The sequence below is a fragment of the Pundamilia nyererei genome, unplaced genomic scaffold, assembly GCF_000239375.1.
Source record: "Pundamilia nyererei isolate P.nyererei 1_Seehausen unplaced genomic scaffold, PunNye1.0 scaffold00069, whole genome shotgun sequence".
NCBI classification, from domain to species: Eukaryota; Metazoa; Chordata; class Actinopteri; order Cichliformes; family Cichlidae; genus Pundamilia; species Pundamilia nyererei.
In genome coordinates, this window is record NW_005187470.1 from 639,258 (window position 1) to 656,970 (window position 17,713).

The window sequence follows — 17,713 nt, forward strand, 5'->3', positions numbered from 1 at the left end:
CCAGCTGCGCGTCGTGTAGCTGGAGTCCAGTGTTTTAACCGATGCATGAAACTATACATTTTTAGACATAAGTTGTTATGGCCGCCGTTTTCTTTGTGAGTATTTATTACACGGCGTGCTGCGGGGAAAAGCCTGTTCTAACGTTTGAGTCTAAGGTTTATTTTTTAGCACCTGGCGGCTCTTTTTTACTTCTCATCCGTAAATAATCTGCTCTTTCACGTGATTCAGTTTATTTTGAAAAGTCTCAACAGGATCTTGAGCTTTATTGTGAAAGGTTTATGTGGAACATAAACAAGCAGACACGCGACGCTGTTACCGTCGTTGTTGCTAACCACAACGCATAAAAACAGGCGCTTGTCTGTCTGTAGTGTGGTTATATAAGAGAAAGAGAGAACTTTAAGAAATGAATATAGCCACTACAGTGGCCATCAAAACGATGAAAAAATATTTCCGTAAACAGTTTATTTTGCGACACCACGAAACAAACGATAGCGTAAAATGAAACGATAGACGTTTTTATATCGTCATCCGATATATATCGTTATATCGAACAGCCCTACTCTAGGTGGTGCATTTTAGTCTATAACCTCTGGAGATTACAAAGCAACTTGAGCCCAGTGTCTCCCTGTCCATGTTAGTTGGCTGTTCAGCTCATATGGCAAGTGCCAACCCTGGGTGTGGAGTCCATAACATGTGCATTTTTATTAGTGAGCTAGGGTTACTTGGATAAAACATGAGAAATGAGATGAAATTAACAATATATTTGAGTGTTTGTTATGTGGAGAAAACAGAGATTAGAGAGAAAAAAGTGCATTTACATCCATTTAAAAATAAATAAATACATTTTACAAAGTAAAATTCAAAATACAGCGAGAATGTTTTTCGACACTGAGGTGAGAAAGTTGATGTCTTAATAAAAGCAAAAAGCGAGACAGTGCAGTGGAAACAAACTTGATTAAAACATCGGCTGTGCTGGAGAGTTGCAAAAATTGCATCAGGAAAAAGCATTAGATCTGTAGCAAAGCACCCATCCAAATGTAGCTCTAATTTTAACTGAAGGTCAGTGAAAGAAAATGCAAATTGTACTTTTGTTCATCTGAGATTTAAATAGTACTTTTCTCACATCATCTCGTTGTGCTTTGCCATCCAACTGTTTTTACCAACTGTTTATCTCGGTGCATTCCTGCTGCTAGTATTTGCACTCCGGCAATGCATGGAAATGTTTTTTAATGCATATTATTATTTTTGAGTGAACAAAACCAAAACAGCTGTAAATGTTATTAATACCAAAGCCAATATAGGATTAAATATCCCAAAGATCTAGAAGCACTCATAATGCACACACGAGGCATGAAAAACCTTTTAGGTCTGAGTCGCCCGGTGACAATGGCAACTAATTTTTAGGCTCATTTTTATTTAGCCCCAGATTAAAATATCACTGGTTTAACCTTCTATAATCCAGTATATCTCCTTGAAATAAGTCACTGATATGCATTAGTCATCTTGTCCTACAGAGAGGTAATATCAAACACACTGCGACTAATAAGTCTCTCAGTCAGAATTATCAAAGCCGAGCAGCATGCGAATGCCTCTGGACAATTGTAATTTAACATCTAACACATTTTCTTCACCCCGTTACTTTTGGCAAGCGATGCCGACGCCTACCAGTAGCATCTGAATTTGGGGATTTTAAGGTTTTGTTTGCAGCTTAAGAAAGGCTCATTTTCTGGCTGTCATTATATCCATCTTAGCCCGAGATGCTGTTCTCAAGTGCAAGAAGCTCTTAGTACCCTACAATACTAATATTTCAGTGCTTTGAGGAAGGAAAATGTCCATTTAAAGCAATGGAGAGGAATAACTTTGAAAATGGCTCCCAGACAGATTATAAATACAAGAACTTTTAATGGTATTATTGCATTTACTTAAAAAAGTTAAAAGCTCCTTCAGTGTTTTTCACTTTTTTTCGCCCGCTGAGATAATTTCCACGGAGCGTGATTATCGTGCTCAGGTAGTGAAGCACTCTCCACTCGGCAGCAGTGAAGTTGTAGCTGAAACTGACCCCCTTCTCTTAAAAATCAAAACCCCATAGCATCATGAGCCTTTAAAGATTTTATTCTTGCATGTACGAGTATAGTAAACTTCAGATGAGTGCCCCCCCTTTCCTTACATGCATGTTTACGTCATCTATGCGCATTCGATATTTCTCCCTCATGGTTTAAATATAAACAGAGCCGATCGGAGCTGACTTGTAGCGTCTCGGCACAAGAAAGATAAAAAACATGTGGAGTGAATAAACAAGCTCAGAAGTTTCTTAGCCTTGGCAGTATTTCTTCCTAGTTGTCACTTCGTATAGCTTTGTCATTTTTTGCATAATTCCATGGTGCATTGGCTCGACTTGATTTGATTTAGAACCTCCACTTTCAAGGAAATTGGGCTTAGGGTATGAAAGTTCACACTTCTTGCCTCCAGGCAATTGATTTCTTCTGAACTTGATTTTAGTGCTGTAGCATTACCAGTACTGAGTGTTAGCACCGGGTTTGTCACAGTGGTCTGATGATACTCAGCTCTTGCTACGAGTTTATTACTTTAAAGTTGTGGATATAGAATTTCGAGGAAAGCATATTTGATTTATTGCCCACTGAATAATTAATCAGTAAGGAAATTAATTATTATTTGCAGCATTGGTTTGATTATAGTTCTCTTCCATGTTTTGTTTCTTTTAGTCAAATTAATTTAAGTCATTTCAGTTACGCAGTGTGGGCGATTGACTCATTTTTGGAGCCAGTTACAATCAGCTACTATGTTACTGTCACACTAGGTAGCACGACAGAAATTATTGCGACCACGTGCAGTCAACTTGCGATCAAGTCGACTGCACTTGCTCCGAGGATGAGGATCATGTCCGCAGCCACTAGCAGTCATCTTCAAAGCAATTTCGGTGCATTAAGAAAACAATAAAACGGCAACACAAGACGGAGTCAGTGTGCTATTAGTTTGCAATTGAATGGGACACAGGTGCTCAGCAAAACTGCCTTTATATAGGAATATAACCAGAACACAACCACTTCAATAGGGAGAAGATCATTTGGAAGGTTGACTTACTAACTTACTAACTTACTTACTTGACTGCAAACTTTGATTACTAACCTGTTTTGCAATTAGACTCCAATGAATCGTCATTGCAGAAAGGAGTCAGGCAGTGATAGGAATTAGGATTAGACCTCCCAGAGTCTGCACACTGGTGGTGGTGTAGATGAAGATGGAGGCTTAGATGTGAGTGACAAGGGTGAGGTGGAGAGGAGGGAAGCAAGTCGTACGGATGATAGTCAGAATGACAGAAGAGCACTAAAGGTAGGCAATAAAATGATTGGTCTAGAGTAATGGTGTGGGAATGGAGGAAGTGATGTAAAGAGTAGACTAGCACCCTGAACTCCCAGGGGCGCAGGCAGATGAGTGAGTCGATGACGATTATTTGGAGACAGGTCGTCTCCCACCAAGTGAGGTCACCCAGCTACTTTTCAGTCTCCGACAGCAATGCATGCACCAGGCAACCATGATTTTTCATTGCAGATGGAAGTTTGTTGTCCTGTTGTTTACCACAGTGTGACTGAGCCATTAGAAGAGTCACAGGTTTTGGCTTTTCCACATCAGCCCTGAAGTTGGCCACTTGCTTAAAGTCTTAATAAAAGTGCAAAAAGTGCAGAAGTCACTTGAGTTTAAAGAATAAATATTGAAATATATTTTGAAATGTCAATAAAATTACTGGAAATCATCTAAAATCTGACGCTTTAGAAAATATGTTCTCTAGACAGGATTTTTATTTGCTTCTCCTCCAGCTTCCAACTTACTCTGCTCATTTTGAATAACTCTGATTTGTTTATTAGGCAAAAACTGTTCAAAAAGGTAGGCTGGAAACTGTTGGTGTTTTTCTCACGGGGTCATCATATCACAGTTTCAATTAGATGGTTTTTTTTCTTCATTTTTTTTAGTTTTTTAAGCAGCCATGAATAATTAAAAGCTCTTTTTTCCCACCACATGTTCTCCTGGTGCTAAGCACACAGTCAGAAGTTATTATTAGACTGAATTTAAGCGGCCCTGTGTCCTCAGCTCTGAGCAGTGGGCACCGAGCTCCTGCATTGAGTTTGACAGCCTTCACACAATATTGTGCAAGGGCGCTCCCTTAGCTTCTCATGCTGGTTAAATGTAATATGGCAGATGGATAGTATTTGCAGGGAGAGCGGGGGTCTCACCCTCTCTCTCACTCAGTTTTTTTTCTTCTTTTCGTCGTCTCTTGCCAGTACCTCAGACATTTCAAGAGGGAGAAATATGTATCAAATTAACTCTTAGCAATGGGGCCTCCAAGCTCCCTGCCCTTGTCTTTTCAGCAATCAGAGCTTTGTTATTTTAGTCTTTCAACCAAAACCAAACTGGATTCAATGGCTTCAGCAATTACCTGTAATTTTCCAACCTGGTGCGCTAGCTTTCACTGGACTCTGAACAGTGAAAGATTGTCTCCTCGGTTCTTCGTTTTTTTGTGTTCGAGTTAAGTGCACTAATTCATTTACATCCACAAGAGTGGTACATTTGGAAATGTTCACTTCCCGGCAGCAGGAATGTCTGTGGAGATTTAGTTTCTGTCTGTGCACAACCTCCGAGTCACTGAAACTGGAAACCCCTGCGCAGTGTCGACGCTCAGACACTGAACCTCAGCTTTATACATCTGACCCATATATTAATACGTCCTTTCAAGCCCCTTCAGAAGAGACAACTCTGGAGCCCCAACATCTGTTTTCAGATGGCAGACTTTTATCCCATTTTTCCATCGACCCCCACTAACTCTCTTTTCCATTCCCCGTCCTGTTCTCGAGTCGCGAAAGAAACTACAGGAGCCCAACTTTCATGTGTGGTTTTGTGTGAGCCAGAGTGATGTTTCCTCTTCAGAGGTACTGGAGGAGAGAGAAACTGTTCACACTAAAATGCTAATTAAGTGCAGTGTGGCAGACAAGGACACTTGAGAGTGTATGCATTAGCAAATTTTAACTCCCTGCAAACCAAACAGTTTGTTCTGGGCTAATCTCCCAATGATGGAGGCAAGAACAACAGTGGGAACCAGAGAGGGTAAAATATATAGACTTGCTATGCAAGTGGAAGTGAGAGACAGAGGAGCTCGGTTCTCTCTTTCATCACATAGACAGCGCAGCTTTAACAGAGGGAAGCGTCTCTCCTGCCATATTTTTTGCCTTCGTATAGGTGCCATATGGTATCTGTAAGGGAGAGTCATTTTGTGCTATGCAGTGAATTATTCTGTGGATTAGTACTGGCATTTAAATGCTCTTGGCTTTAAATCTTGTCTGTTTTAGATCTTAAGTACATTCCTTGGCATCCTGCTCCCCTGCTCAAGTTGGCCTTTTCCCCTGGCCAACACATTTTTGAAACTGCAGAGCTTAACGGGAGAGCAAAAGGCAGCCATCTGAAGAGACCCTGAAGCTGATCTTGAATTACTTTTAGTGAGATACCGCTTGTATCAAACCAATTGTTCCAGTGTTGTGATGCCAGCGAACCTTAACCTAAACTTGAGGTTAAAACCTCCTCTTTCTCCTTTTTTTTTAGCTACTACCTTAGTCTTTGCTGCCTCTGATGGTTATACAGGCTTGTGGTGTGACACACCCTCCCGTCAGATGTTGGCTTTATTGTGTGATGAAGATGACCGAGTATATTTGGTTCTGACCTTCTAGCTTCTAGCATCTCTATATTTCACAAATACCTCAAGAGACCTGTTTAACATCAGGGAAAAATATCCACCAGCTTAAAAATTGAGTAATATTTAAACCAGAGAAAATGTTTTAGGAATAAATCCTGCAGGAGTCAGTAAGCGATGTCTCTGCCCAGTTGTTAAGACCAGCATTCGTGGCACATTTATGTTGCCCCGGGGATGCCGGCTGACATGATAGCCCCCTTTTCCTCATCTCCAAGCGTCCTTTAGAGAGACGGGCCCTCCCTTCTGTTTCCAGTACAGTTGGCCTCCCTCCAGCCTCCCTCAGAAGAAGTGAATGAATTCCTAGATGTCTGATAAGCTTCACCAGAACATGATTCTTAATGGAAGAGAAGAAGAAGAGGCAGATGCTATCAGCGCGCCTGAATTGCCTCGCAGTCAGATCAAACATCCTAAAAGGGCGGTGAATGCTCAATCATGTTGTGAGGTTGTTACACATTTATCTTCTCTGTTGGTTTAATTGAACTTGCTTCCAAATGAAACCAACTGGCCGTTTCAATGCAAACAAAACATCATTAGCATTGTGAAAATCCCAGTTGTTTTGTAGCGCTCATTTTCCTTTGAAATGAAAAGCCTTAAATTAGCTCTTTTCATCCTTGTAATTTTTTCCCCCTCCACTCAAGGCACTTTGTGACACCATTAATCACTTACCTCTGTTTATTTGTCATCATTCTTTCTCCTGTCTATTGAGCCAGAGCCTAACACAGATTCACCCACAGCTCCACTACCCCACAGCACAGTAGGTGTGAAAGGCCTTGTTTGTCCCCCGTGTGTTTGTGTGTAAAACAGCACGACCTTCACGATCGGGGAGTAAAATATAGCTCGCGACACTAGCGTAGCATGCCAGAGGTGTCTTGATGGAGATGGAGTCATACTGAGCTAATGAAGCTCCAAACCTCAGCTATCGATCCACCTCGCAACGGTGCTTTACAGAGATAACAGAGGAGGAGAGCACTGTGTGGCATCACGGGCGCTCTGATCTGTGTGACATCTAATTCTGTGTAATGAACCCTGTGCACCAGAGAGCGTGATTGGGGGAGGGGCTGTCTATGATAATGACAGGGATAGCATGGCCTGGGAGTCTTTTGAAACACTGGAGGTTAGCTTGCAGGGCTTTGCTATGAAAAAGGTTATGTATCGCTGGAGTAAATGCCAAAAAAAGTTTTTTAAAAATTGAAATCGTGCTGCTGTGTCTGATTTCATGCAGGTCTTAGTCGAATGCTGCAGTCTTGTAGCTGCTCTTAGTTGTCAAATGTCTCTCCAGCTCTACACTTTAACTCCATTCTTGTCTACTCTTTACATTTGGCAGCTCAAAGAGGACTCTCAGGTTTTTATTCTGATGGCACGATAGACTTTTTGTGTGATTGAAGCTTTTCTTTACTTGAATTGAGGGTCTCAAGTCACATTAGGCCGCCCTCTGCTGAAACTAGGAAAAAAGAAAAGCATGTGAAACCGCTGCTCGTGTTTGGGTAATAGATAGAAATCGAGCAGCAAGATCACAAACTGTGAGCAGTGTATCAGAGCGATGATGTGGTTTGTAGTCGGCTAGTGTGACATTGTGCTAAACAGGGTGAAGGCACACAGCTAGAATAATGATTTGTATTTTCAAGCACAGCGCACAAGCTCTTCTGTTAGCCACAAAGGATCGCAGTGGGGGGGAAAATATAGAAGTTCATGCGATGACCGTATTTGCAAACAACTGCTTTTGAGATCTAGCCATAGCCTGGGTGGACCATGTGACCACCACTTCCAAAGAGATGTGCAACGAGCAATCACGTCAGCGATTTCCTGGCAACTTCCAATTGCTTGGGAACAATACATATTGCCCAACTGGTTGGCCAGAACAATGACTGTTCCCAGAGGGAACTGCACTGAAAACTAGCTTGTGATTGCATTGGCTGCCCGATAGAGAGGTATTATTCATCACTCCAGGGAACACTTCTCCACTGCTTTAGAGTCCAGTGGCAGCATGCTTTGCACCACTGCATCCAACACTTAAATTGCATTTGGGGATGTAAGGCTTGGATGCAGCTGCCCAGCCATGAAGCCCATTCCATGAAGCTCTCTATGCATTGTTCTTGAGCTAATCTGAAGACCACGTGAAGTGTGGAGGTCTGTAGTGACTGACTCTGCAGAAAGCTGGCGAACTCAGCATCTGCTGACCCCACTCTGTGATTTTACATGGCCTACCACTGCATGGCTGAATTGCTGTTGTTCCCAGTCACTTCCACTTAGTTACAGTACAACTAACAGCTCACTGTTGTGGCCCATTGAAGTGATTGAATCACCTGAATCCAGTGATTTGGATGGGTGAGCGTATACTCTTGGCAATGCAGTGTATGTTCTATTTAATATTGGTCCACCACTTCCTGAGGGACATATGTGTTTACACCAGCAGCTAGTTGCTAATATTGTTTCTCTGCCATTTGTTGCTTGGCAGTCAAAATATCATAACAGCTGCCTGCTGTACCTGGAAAATTTAACTTTGGCCTTTTAAGTGAAGCTAAACTGTGAAGTGGTGAGATAAAAGATGTAACAAAGATCTCTAGGGCAGCAGGCGACAGCAATGTTAGCATTTCTTTGTGTTTATCACTACAAGAAACCTTTTACACATTGGATATGCTCATTTCATACATATGGAAATATTGAGAAAATCCTCTACAAATCTGTGATTAGTGGTTTTATAAATAAAACTAAGATCTGGAGATTTGATTAAATTTAGCGCAATTGCCATGGACGTAATTACTCTTTTCACTGAGGTGGTGATAGTTTAAATTCTTTCCATCATTCCTGAGTAATAGGAAGTGTCAAATAAAACCTTCACGACACACTACTTTGAACACTCCCCCTTATTCCTGCAGAATTAAATTAGACCTAAAAAAAAGAAGCTTTTTCTTTTCCATGACCACCTCTGTTGCTGGCGCAAATGAAAATGCCCTTCCCAAAATAGATCATTTTTACCCTTCAGATGTCCACTTTTATTTTAAGCCCAGTGACACCATGCCATCCATCACACCCAGCTTTTCAGATGTGAGCAGCCCCAGGGAAAACACTGATACAATGCAGAGGAAGTGTGATAGCGTGCTGCTGCTGCTGCTGGTTAGGACCTCTATGGTTAGATTACCACTAATTTCATCTCAGAGTAGCATTTAGACATTTTCTTTCTCTGCCTAAAGTGTAAGTCATTCCTCTTTTTAGCGTAAACATTGAAAATGGATGCTGTGCCTTTCCAGCTCTTCCCTCAAATTACCACTTGACATGGCCAAACATCGCTCTGCATTATTGTCTGCCAGGAAAATGCATTTCTGAAGGCTTTATTGAATGTTGTGCCTGGGTGGAATTTGTACGAAGTGTACCCAGCACTTTGATCATCTTGACCTGGAAATGTGATAGTCACCCCACTTCACAGAGCTCTCTGACACCTGGGAAACTAGATCTGGTATTCGTGATACACGATCTGCGTCGCAGTGTTAAAGACTTAACTTCTCCCGTTGCGTAGTCAGCACAGACTACTGATGATAACTGGAATTTTGCATGCCTCAAAGTCTGACTTTTTCTCCCCGCAAGCCACAAGATTGGTGTGTCGTTTGGAAGAAACGACCTACATGGTTTTTATGAGCAGGATTCCTGCAATATAATGTACACTATATAATATTTTAAGTGGATTTTTGTGCTTCAAAGCTGAGTTTTTTGACAGATGTTAAAAGACTACATAAAAACTCTTTATTTCCCTTTGCTTTACTTTATTATAGTTTATGTTGGACTGTTTTGCAGGGTTCCTGTAGTTTGGAGCGGAGTTAGATCATCTATCTGTCTGTGTGTCTATCATTTAATTCCTTTTTTCAGGAGGGTGGTCTGATGTATTTTCCATTCACTCTCTATCTGACTGATCTTTTCAGAGCCACTTGTTCTTATTTTTGAGCTAGAGAAGCTTTTAAGAGCCATAGTTTAAAATAACCCTTAATTATCTTATACTGATTCTCAGCTTAACTTTGTTAAAGCCAATCTCTCTTTAAGCCATCTTTCTTCTGATTGGCTGCCCCTCGTAAATAGGAGGTTTGAATAACAATAGGAGGAAGGGGCTACTGTGTTCCAAGCTAAATCGCATGCTTAAGACTAAGGATGCTACAGCTCTTTGAAGAGTGAGTTTGGTAGTCAAGAGTGGAAAATAAAGCCTCCACAGATTGAGCTTTTAATTCACAAGGATTGCTTTACATGCCCATGCATAAAACAAATATCACAAAAAGGGGTCATTTTAGCCTATTGCTAAATGGTTGCAAGGCATGCATATATCAGCTTTTGTGTGTATAAATGAGATGTTATTGCATTGAAATGAAAAATTATATGTTTTTAGAACGTTTTAGGTACAGAAATGCAAAAAAAGTGAGTCATTTTCGCCCATTGCTAGGTGGGGGCTAGGCAGATCAGAACCTGCAAGGACCCTAGGATCTACCTGTGTGTGCATGTAACAGTAATATATACTGTTACCCAAAGTAATAAATAATTTACATAAACATTACACTTTTTACCAGACTAGTATACTAATAGCTTTTTCTCAGAAATAAAAATGCCTATGCAGACACCCAGTTAAACAAAGTTCATGCCAGTAGTCACCCTTCACCCTTTAGTGAAGCCTTCTTTCTCCTCCTGGCTGTCATCTTCTCAATGTGTCCCTGTCACCTATTCTTCCTCCTATGTGTTTGTTTACATTCACATACTGAGGTGCTGTTCATAGCCCGTGAAACATCTCTTCTCTGAAACATCCTAACCAGATGTCTGTTAGTAAAACTGTATAGCATTAATAACATATTAATAAACATATCGTGCTAATTAGACAATTAACATAATGCATTGAGGTCAAAGTTTATCCAAAGCACCAAAATGGACTTGAAGGTTTAAATATGAATAAATTATTTTTTTTAGTATTTCAAGCTTATAATCCACTCAAACATCACTTAATCTGCTGCATTTCTGAGCAGTTTAATGCAATAGCACTGGCAGTGGTACTGAGGTTAGAAGTAAATTACACAGAGCCAGTGTGTGATTAGAGAAGCTGGCTTTTAAAGTTCACCACCCCTCGGGATATTTGATCGAGCCACGGGCCTTTGATCAGCGTTAACATTACGGTAACCATGACAGTTTATTTTCAACTACCAAAAAAGACCATTTGTGTCAGAAAACAATCTCCCCTTCCTCTGACACACTGGCACACCGCAAAAGAAAAATGTCAGGGTCAGTGATGGGCCATTAGCCCAGAGTGAGTTCTTTTTGTGCCGGCGGACCCATTGAAAACACCTTTTTAGTCTTCGACAGATGGTACTGTGACCCAGCAACCACAGGATGACCTGAGCCTCAACCTGAAGACTTTTTCCCCCCGAGAAAAACGCCCGCAGGACGTACAAGCTCATCAGAGGAACAAAAATGTCTGGCCAGAGAGCAGAATGACACATGAATGCATAATAAAAAAAATTCACCTCAGCACGGCTGCATTGTAATGCCTTGTACATTTGATTGACTACACAGTCACCCTCTATTCACTGGTATTATACCCTGTTCTTTTTCATAGAGGTCGCTCCTCTATTGCTGCAAATGTCATAGTGCTTTAATGAGAACTGCACTGTAGTCTACAATGGAAGCTTTTCAGCAAGATTAAATGTATCACTGAGCTGAAACTTGCCCCCCCCTCCTTCTCCCCTTTGCCCCTATTGTGACACAGTGGTTTTACAGAGCAGCTTGTTGCTGAAAAACAAGGTTAAGAAGATCAGTATCAAAGGAGGAGTGTTTTTGTGTGGCTTGCAGGAGAGTCTCGCTTCAGGTTTCCACCTGAAACACAAAGGTGTTTTCTTACCTGATTTGTATTCATTCACACAATGAGTGGGCCTGCCTCTCTTGTTTCCAAGTAAGGAGAGTCCAGACAAGACTTTTGTTCGCCCTATCATCGGATATGTGCATGTTGCTTCCTCCAGTACAAGCCTTGGAGCTCAGCCACAGGCTTTGTCCTGGATGGATTTTTTCCTGTCCTTTTTCCTCTTCTTTGTTGCTCCGCTTATGTTCTAAGAAACCATTTCAGATAAGTGTTTGAGCACTGCAGTTTCTTTTTTTCCTTTTCCTGCCCTTTGGCTGCTATGTTATTTCAAGATTATCAAGCCGTGTCACCCTAAAACTACCTCGTCAGAATCCAAAACCTACAAATTAGCTGTTGGAAGTGTTTCAGTTCACAGGAGCCCGTTACAGCTCAGTCATTTCTGGGCCTATGTACCGTTGTCAAAACACTGATAATTCTGCCTGTACGGAGGCACTGTACAGATTAATTTGTTTGATTTAGCTGATGTCAGTCAAACCCACAAAATTATAATGTAGTAAATATTTTCTCTTGTTTCAGGGTTTTTTCCTCACTGTGTCCCCGGAGTCGATCGTCAAGGTGGCAAGACACGCTTCCGATAAGAACAAAATTTTTTGCATGAACCTCTCGGCACCATTCATCAGCCAATTCTTTAAAGAGCCCTTGATGAAGGTTATGCCTTATGTCGACATCTTGTTCGGCAACGAGACGGTAAGTGAAACGAGACGTGCATTCAAGCCTCTTTAGGACAGATATTTCCAGCTTATTCTATTTGTTCTTGCAAATTTTACAATTGAAATTGACAAATTCTTATATTTGGCTTTGAGACAAGCTGATTTAGCTGCTTTTCCCTCTTCCTTTCTTTTGATTGGCTGCACTTTGCAAACAAGAGATGTGAACAGCAGGTTTACAAGTGCACAGCTGCTGCTCCTGAATGAGATTTCCATAGTAAGGATGTCCCTCTTCTCTTTGACGTCATACATGGGGAGTATGTAGAGCAGTCTGAAGCCTGAGATTTAGGTTCACAGACGTTACCTGAATAAATGCTGACCTCATAAGGTGGAACTTTAGCCAGGTTTAATATGGTCACCATTGTAACAGTAAGTATGACAGCTTGGATTACCTCCAAATCCTTCAATGTGACCTCAAATCAACAGCTAGGTGGCAATCAGATTTTCCAAAAGGACAATGATCCCAAACTCAAATGGATAAAGCAGGCTAACATTAACCATCGGGAATTGGCTTCCACACGCCTTGACCTCAACCCTATTGAAAATTTGTGGACTATGCTTAAAACTTAGGTCCAAACCAAGAAACCAACCAATTTAGAGGAACTTGAGCAGTGAAATATCTAGCCAGAATTAAGCCAGAAGCTTGTTGAGGGTCAGCAAAAGCATCTGGTTGAGGTTCAGTTTGCTAAGGAAGATTCAACCAAATATTAGTAGGGGTATATATTTGAGCCTGTATGTATAATTTTACCTTGTGCAACAATTTCTTGTTTTTTAGTCGATAAAAATGTGCAATCATTCCGCTTTATGCATAGTCACGCTAACATTGCGCATTTAGCCTTTTTGTCTCACCATTTGTACACACAGCATGTGTCAGATTTAGTACAGTCGCATTGAATGAACAAAAACTGAAGTATAATACTCTCAATATAGATATTATACATAAACTACCTATGTTCTTAAACACTCAGATATGAAAGTGTGGAGATATCAATCATTTATTTACTTAACCTTTTTTTCTGCTTAAACAGTTTAGTGTTATTCAATGAACTATAACACCTGTTTATCGCACTTCTGTGTTTTCTCTCGCTGGGGGTTCGTCCTGTCTGAGTGCTTCATATGTCGCCATGTTTAAAGTAAAATCAAAGGGCTGTGTCCGACCTTTGATTCCACTTATTGCTCTCCTCAGTATCCATTTAACGTCTCACTTCTCGCTCACCATTAAGAGATGAATAAAACCGAGCGCGTTAATCAATCATCTCACTTGCGTCACCATTCCATCCCAGTTGATCTATCGATTTTTCTCCGCTTTGTGGAAGCGAGTAGATGATTTGAGGTCAAGCTGTGGTCACAGAGTGTGCTGCTGCTGGGAAGTATCCTCTAACAGAGCAGACGAGCTTAACTCTGAGGACAAACTGCACCTTTGGGGGCGGGCGCAAAGCAGAGGGAAGTGGAGTGGATGTTCACTGGGCTGAACTTGCCTCCCCACTGCTAAAGTTACTAAACAGAGCCCTGTCTTCAGGTTAGAGATGGGGTCTGCAGACCGGGACAGAGCTGGAAGGAACTGCTCAGCATTTGAGGATTTATTGCCATTGCTGACTTCAGCTTTTTTCCCCTCTTTTCCATTCCCAACATAAGACCTCCCTTTTACATATGCACCTCTCTCTCTCTTGCTTCCTAATTGCTGTGAGGAACGATTCTGTCTCCTTAAACCGTGCTGTACATTTTGCAAGCGTTATGTATTTTCTAGTGGGTGGTACTGTAACTGTTTGTTTAAGAAGTTTGCTCACACCTCCAGTCATTACGATTTAATGACTCCGGATAATTGCAATGTATGTTTGTTGAAGTAGATTATCTTTCGGAGACTCTGTCAGGGCTCGCTTTCAGAAATTGAACCTGGCTAAGAACACCAAAATAAGAGTTTCAGTGAAAAGAAACAGAGGGCTGATTAACTGCTCAGCCGCCTCAAGCAGTGAGGTCTTCAAGGGTCTGTATAGGACTAATGCCTGTCCAGAGTGTTTTGACTCCTTTTGGCTCCCCCACCCCCTCACCTCTGTATTGGCTGCTGGGAGGGGGGAATGACTGCTCATACAGTCGAGCCCCAGACCTCCCATTGTGCACAAGCCAGACAAGGTTGCCGGTCATGCAGTGGTGCATGGTGAGTGACAGGCAACAGAGCCGCCTCGCCCACGCTTGCCCCTTCCAGCCCCCCCGGCCGTCCTCTCGCCCCAGCTTCCACCCCCCAATGTGATGGATAACCCTCAGCCCGCGATGCTTTCATAACAAGTCAGTGACAGTCAGGATCATGCAGGCTGACTCCTATAGCCTTGCAGAATGTGCCATAAGGGAAGGCTAATGTGTCTGCTTGTCTCTGCCTTCCTCTCCCACACTTACTGAGTCACGATACAGAGCTCGTCTCACTTGGGGAAAAAAATGTTTAAAGCAGCTGTAAGATCTCATGTTTTGAAAATGACATGTAATAAATTTGAGCGAGATCGTTTTTGATTGCCACCTTATTTTTCCACGACTGGGAACTTATTTCAGCCAGATCACAACTCACGTTTAATCATTTTTAAATTCCCAAACAGTTTTGCAACACGGCAGACTTCAAAACATGTCAATAGCCTCTGTTTCTTCTCTTGTTTTGTTTTTTCTCTCCTGCCAGCTTCTGATGTTGAAATGTGTCTGTGTTTGAGTCTACCCTGGGTAATTCTGCTATAACTCGATCCTGCTGGTACTTGTTTTAAACCTGGCATCAGCAGGCCCTGCCTGCTCTATCGGCAGCCTCGTGCTTATATAACAGTCTCCCATCCATCCTGTAATTACTGCCTTTTTGGGGCATAGTGTAGTGTCTGTTCCTTCACTGCTGAGGGGAGGTGGAGGAGGAGGAGGGGGGGGGCAGTGCGGTTTCTGCGTTGGCAGGACCTCGGAGGTGGTGCCGGCAGAGGCGCATAGACATCAGACGCTACTTCTCTTAATTGGCAAACATGTCGTGTGATAACCTGGGAACAGCACCGGCCTAATTGAGTCCTCCTGTGCTGTCCTCCTCTGACTACCTGACATGGAACCCAGGGCATTACATTTCCCTCCATTTAATGGCCGCAGTTAATTAGGCCCGAATGAGGGAATCATTACCGCTGGAAAAACCACATGCCAGTGGATTCGCCGATAAAATTAGCCACAATTTGCTTTTGCTATTTGAGCATGAGAGATAAACCACACAATGGGGGGGGAGGGAGGACTGGACCATTACTGGTGGATTTGTATTGTGGCATTTTAGGCATATCATAGACAAATGGAACGATTAATCAAGGCTGAATTATTCACCCTGACTGATATTTCTTTTAGCCAGGATTCACGGCTTTCTCAATTTAGATCAGTCCGTGTGCTTCGGCTTCTCTTTCCCCTGTCAGAATGTTTTAAAAATGCGCTTCCTTAATAAAACAGTGCTGCAGATGATGTGCTTAGTTTTTTGCCCCACAGCCAGTACCGAACAACCTCCTCACTTCTCAGCCATTAACATTATATACCACCCCCATACAGGAGCTCCGCATGCTTTCCATTGCTGTCCAATGCATTCTGCACCTCCACACTCAGAGGGAGCTTATTTATATGGGTCCCAGCCCCGTCTTCCAAACGAGAGACAGCCATTGTAATTGAATACTCAATAGGTGAGCCATTTAACAAAAGTGGAAATGGCGTTCGGCTATGTATTAATGTGCTTCGCCGAGGCAAAAGGAGCCATCATCATTTCAATGTTCAAGCTGTTTTAAAAGAGCATTTAGCCTGCCATCTCTCCAGGCCATGAGAGCAAAATGACATGGATTTCTTCCTCCTCTGTACTTTGTGCGAATGTTCCTCGCCTAATATTTTGTATGGTTATCTTGCTTATTTTCCCATCCATCCTTCAGCACCTCTCAGTGATCTAGGTGGAGGGATACAAGCAACTCCGCAGAAGGTTATTGTCATGAAAAGCCCCTCAGGTCTTTTGGCTCTCAGCCCTATTTTTCTCCATCTACATGCATTGTGCGTATTTGTGTGTGCATGGGGTGGAAAGGGGGATCTCTAATGATTTTTCCAGGACACACTAAAGTAGATGTACAAGTGTGTACGTGTATATATATATATATATATGTATATAGTGTGTGTGTGTCTGTCTGTCAATGTGTGAATGGAAAAAAAGGGTGGCAGAGGAGATACATGGGCAATACGGCGTCATTTCTTAACATCTCTCTAGATTCGTCATCTGGCTTTGTTTGTTTGATAGACTGCTTGGAAGCCTTATCTCTGTGGTGAGACCCGTGGCTGTTTATCACCTCAGTGACGTATGCGGGACTGTGGAAGTACGTGCTCTCTGCTGTCAGTATGTGTAGGTGATGGCAAGTTCACTAAAGGGCCCTTAGGGTATTGATGGGTGTTTTTTTTGCACAAAAAAAGAGGAAAAAGAAAAAAAAGAATAGGAAAAAGAGTTTCCCCTTGACAGCTCACCCACAGCAGACTCGAGATGTGCTTCTCAACAGTAGCTTGGGGAAAATATGCCGTCTACTGCCTAAAACAAAGAGATGCGAGAGTCAGATTAGCGTGTTACTGAAACAGCTTTCCTTTTAGGCTCTTCTCTCTCTCCTCTCCTGTCAGAGCTGTCTGCAGAGAACGAGGGTGGTGGTGGTGGGGGGAGAACATGAGACATTAACCTCTATGTGTTTATTCACAAGGCCCCACAGGCCAACTGGGAGGATGAACACAGAACCATCTCTAAAGCCGGCGAAGCGGAACAATCACAATGTGTCATTGGAGGAAAAGACATGAAGTATTAGCTGCCGCTCTCCTTTGTGTCTTTCACAACTGAATTTTAATTTAATGTGCTATTTCTGTGATGAGTCACATGCCTTTCGTTCAGCGCCAGAGTACATTGACCCTCAGTGTGACGTACAGTCAGTGAGTTGTATGATGAGTCATAGCCGCATTAGCTGTGATGATTGGCTAAATGCAAAGGCTGCCTTGCTTTTATTTTTGCTCTTTTTACTTATTTCTTTTTTCTTTTTCTTTTCCTGAATACTACCTCATACATCCGCCCTCCCCAAGACCCAAGACAATTGAAATCAATTGTTTTCTTTTTCTTCTTCTTCTCTCACTACTATAATCACTATTACATGCAGCTGGGGATAAGAAATCACATTAAACATTCTTGGATTTAAAAAAAATATGTAAATGTTGGCACTGTTGAATTTCCTTAATTGTCGTGTGTACTTTGCTTTAATTGCATCAGTCATTTCCTCCTGAGTCTCATGTTTCATCAGGTTACATAAATGCTAGATGTTCATTTCACACTGACAGCGGATTAAAGTAGATCTTTTGTTTAATATATATATA

The 17,713-nt window shown here is 42.0% G+C and overlaps 1 protein-coding gene across 3 annotated transcripts in view; it reads left to right on the plus strand.

Moving 5' to 3' along the window:
* adkb (adenosine kinase b) overlaps nt 1-17,713 on the plus strand; it is a 125,195-nt gene that overhangs the window by 74,927 nt on the left and 32,555 nt on the right. For all 3 annotated transcript variants that reach the window (XM_013911705.1, XM_005736381.1, XM_005736383.1), the window contains one exon: nt 12,156-12,326. In XM_013911705.1, coding sequence (XP_013767159.1) covers nt 12,156-12,326 — 171 coding nt within the window. The remainder of the gene's footprint in view (nt 1-12,155; nt 12,327-17,713) is intronic.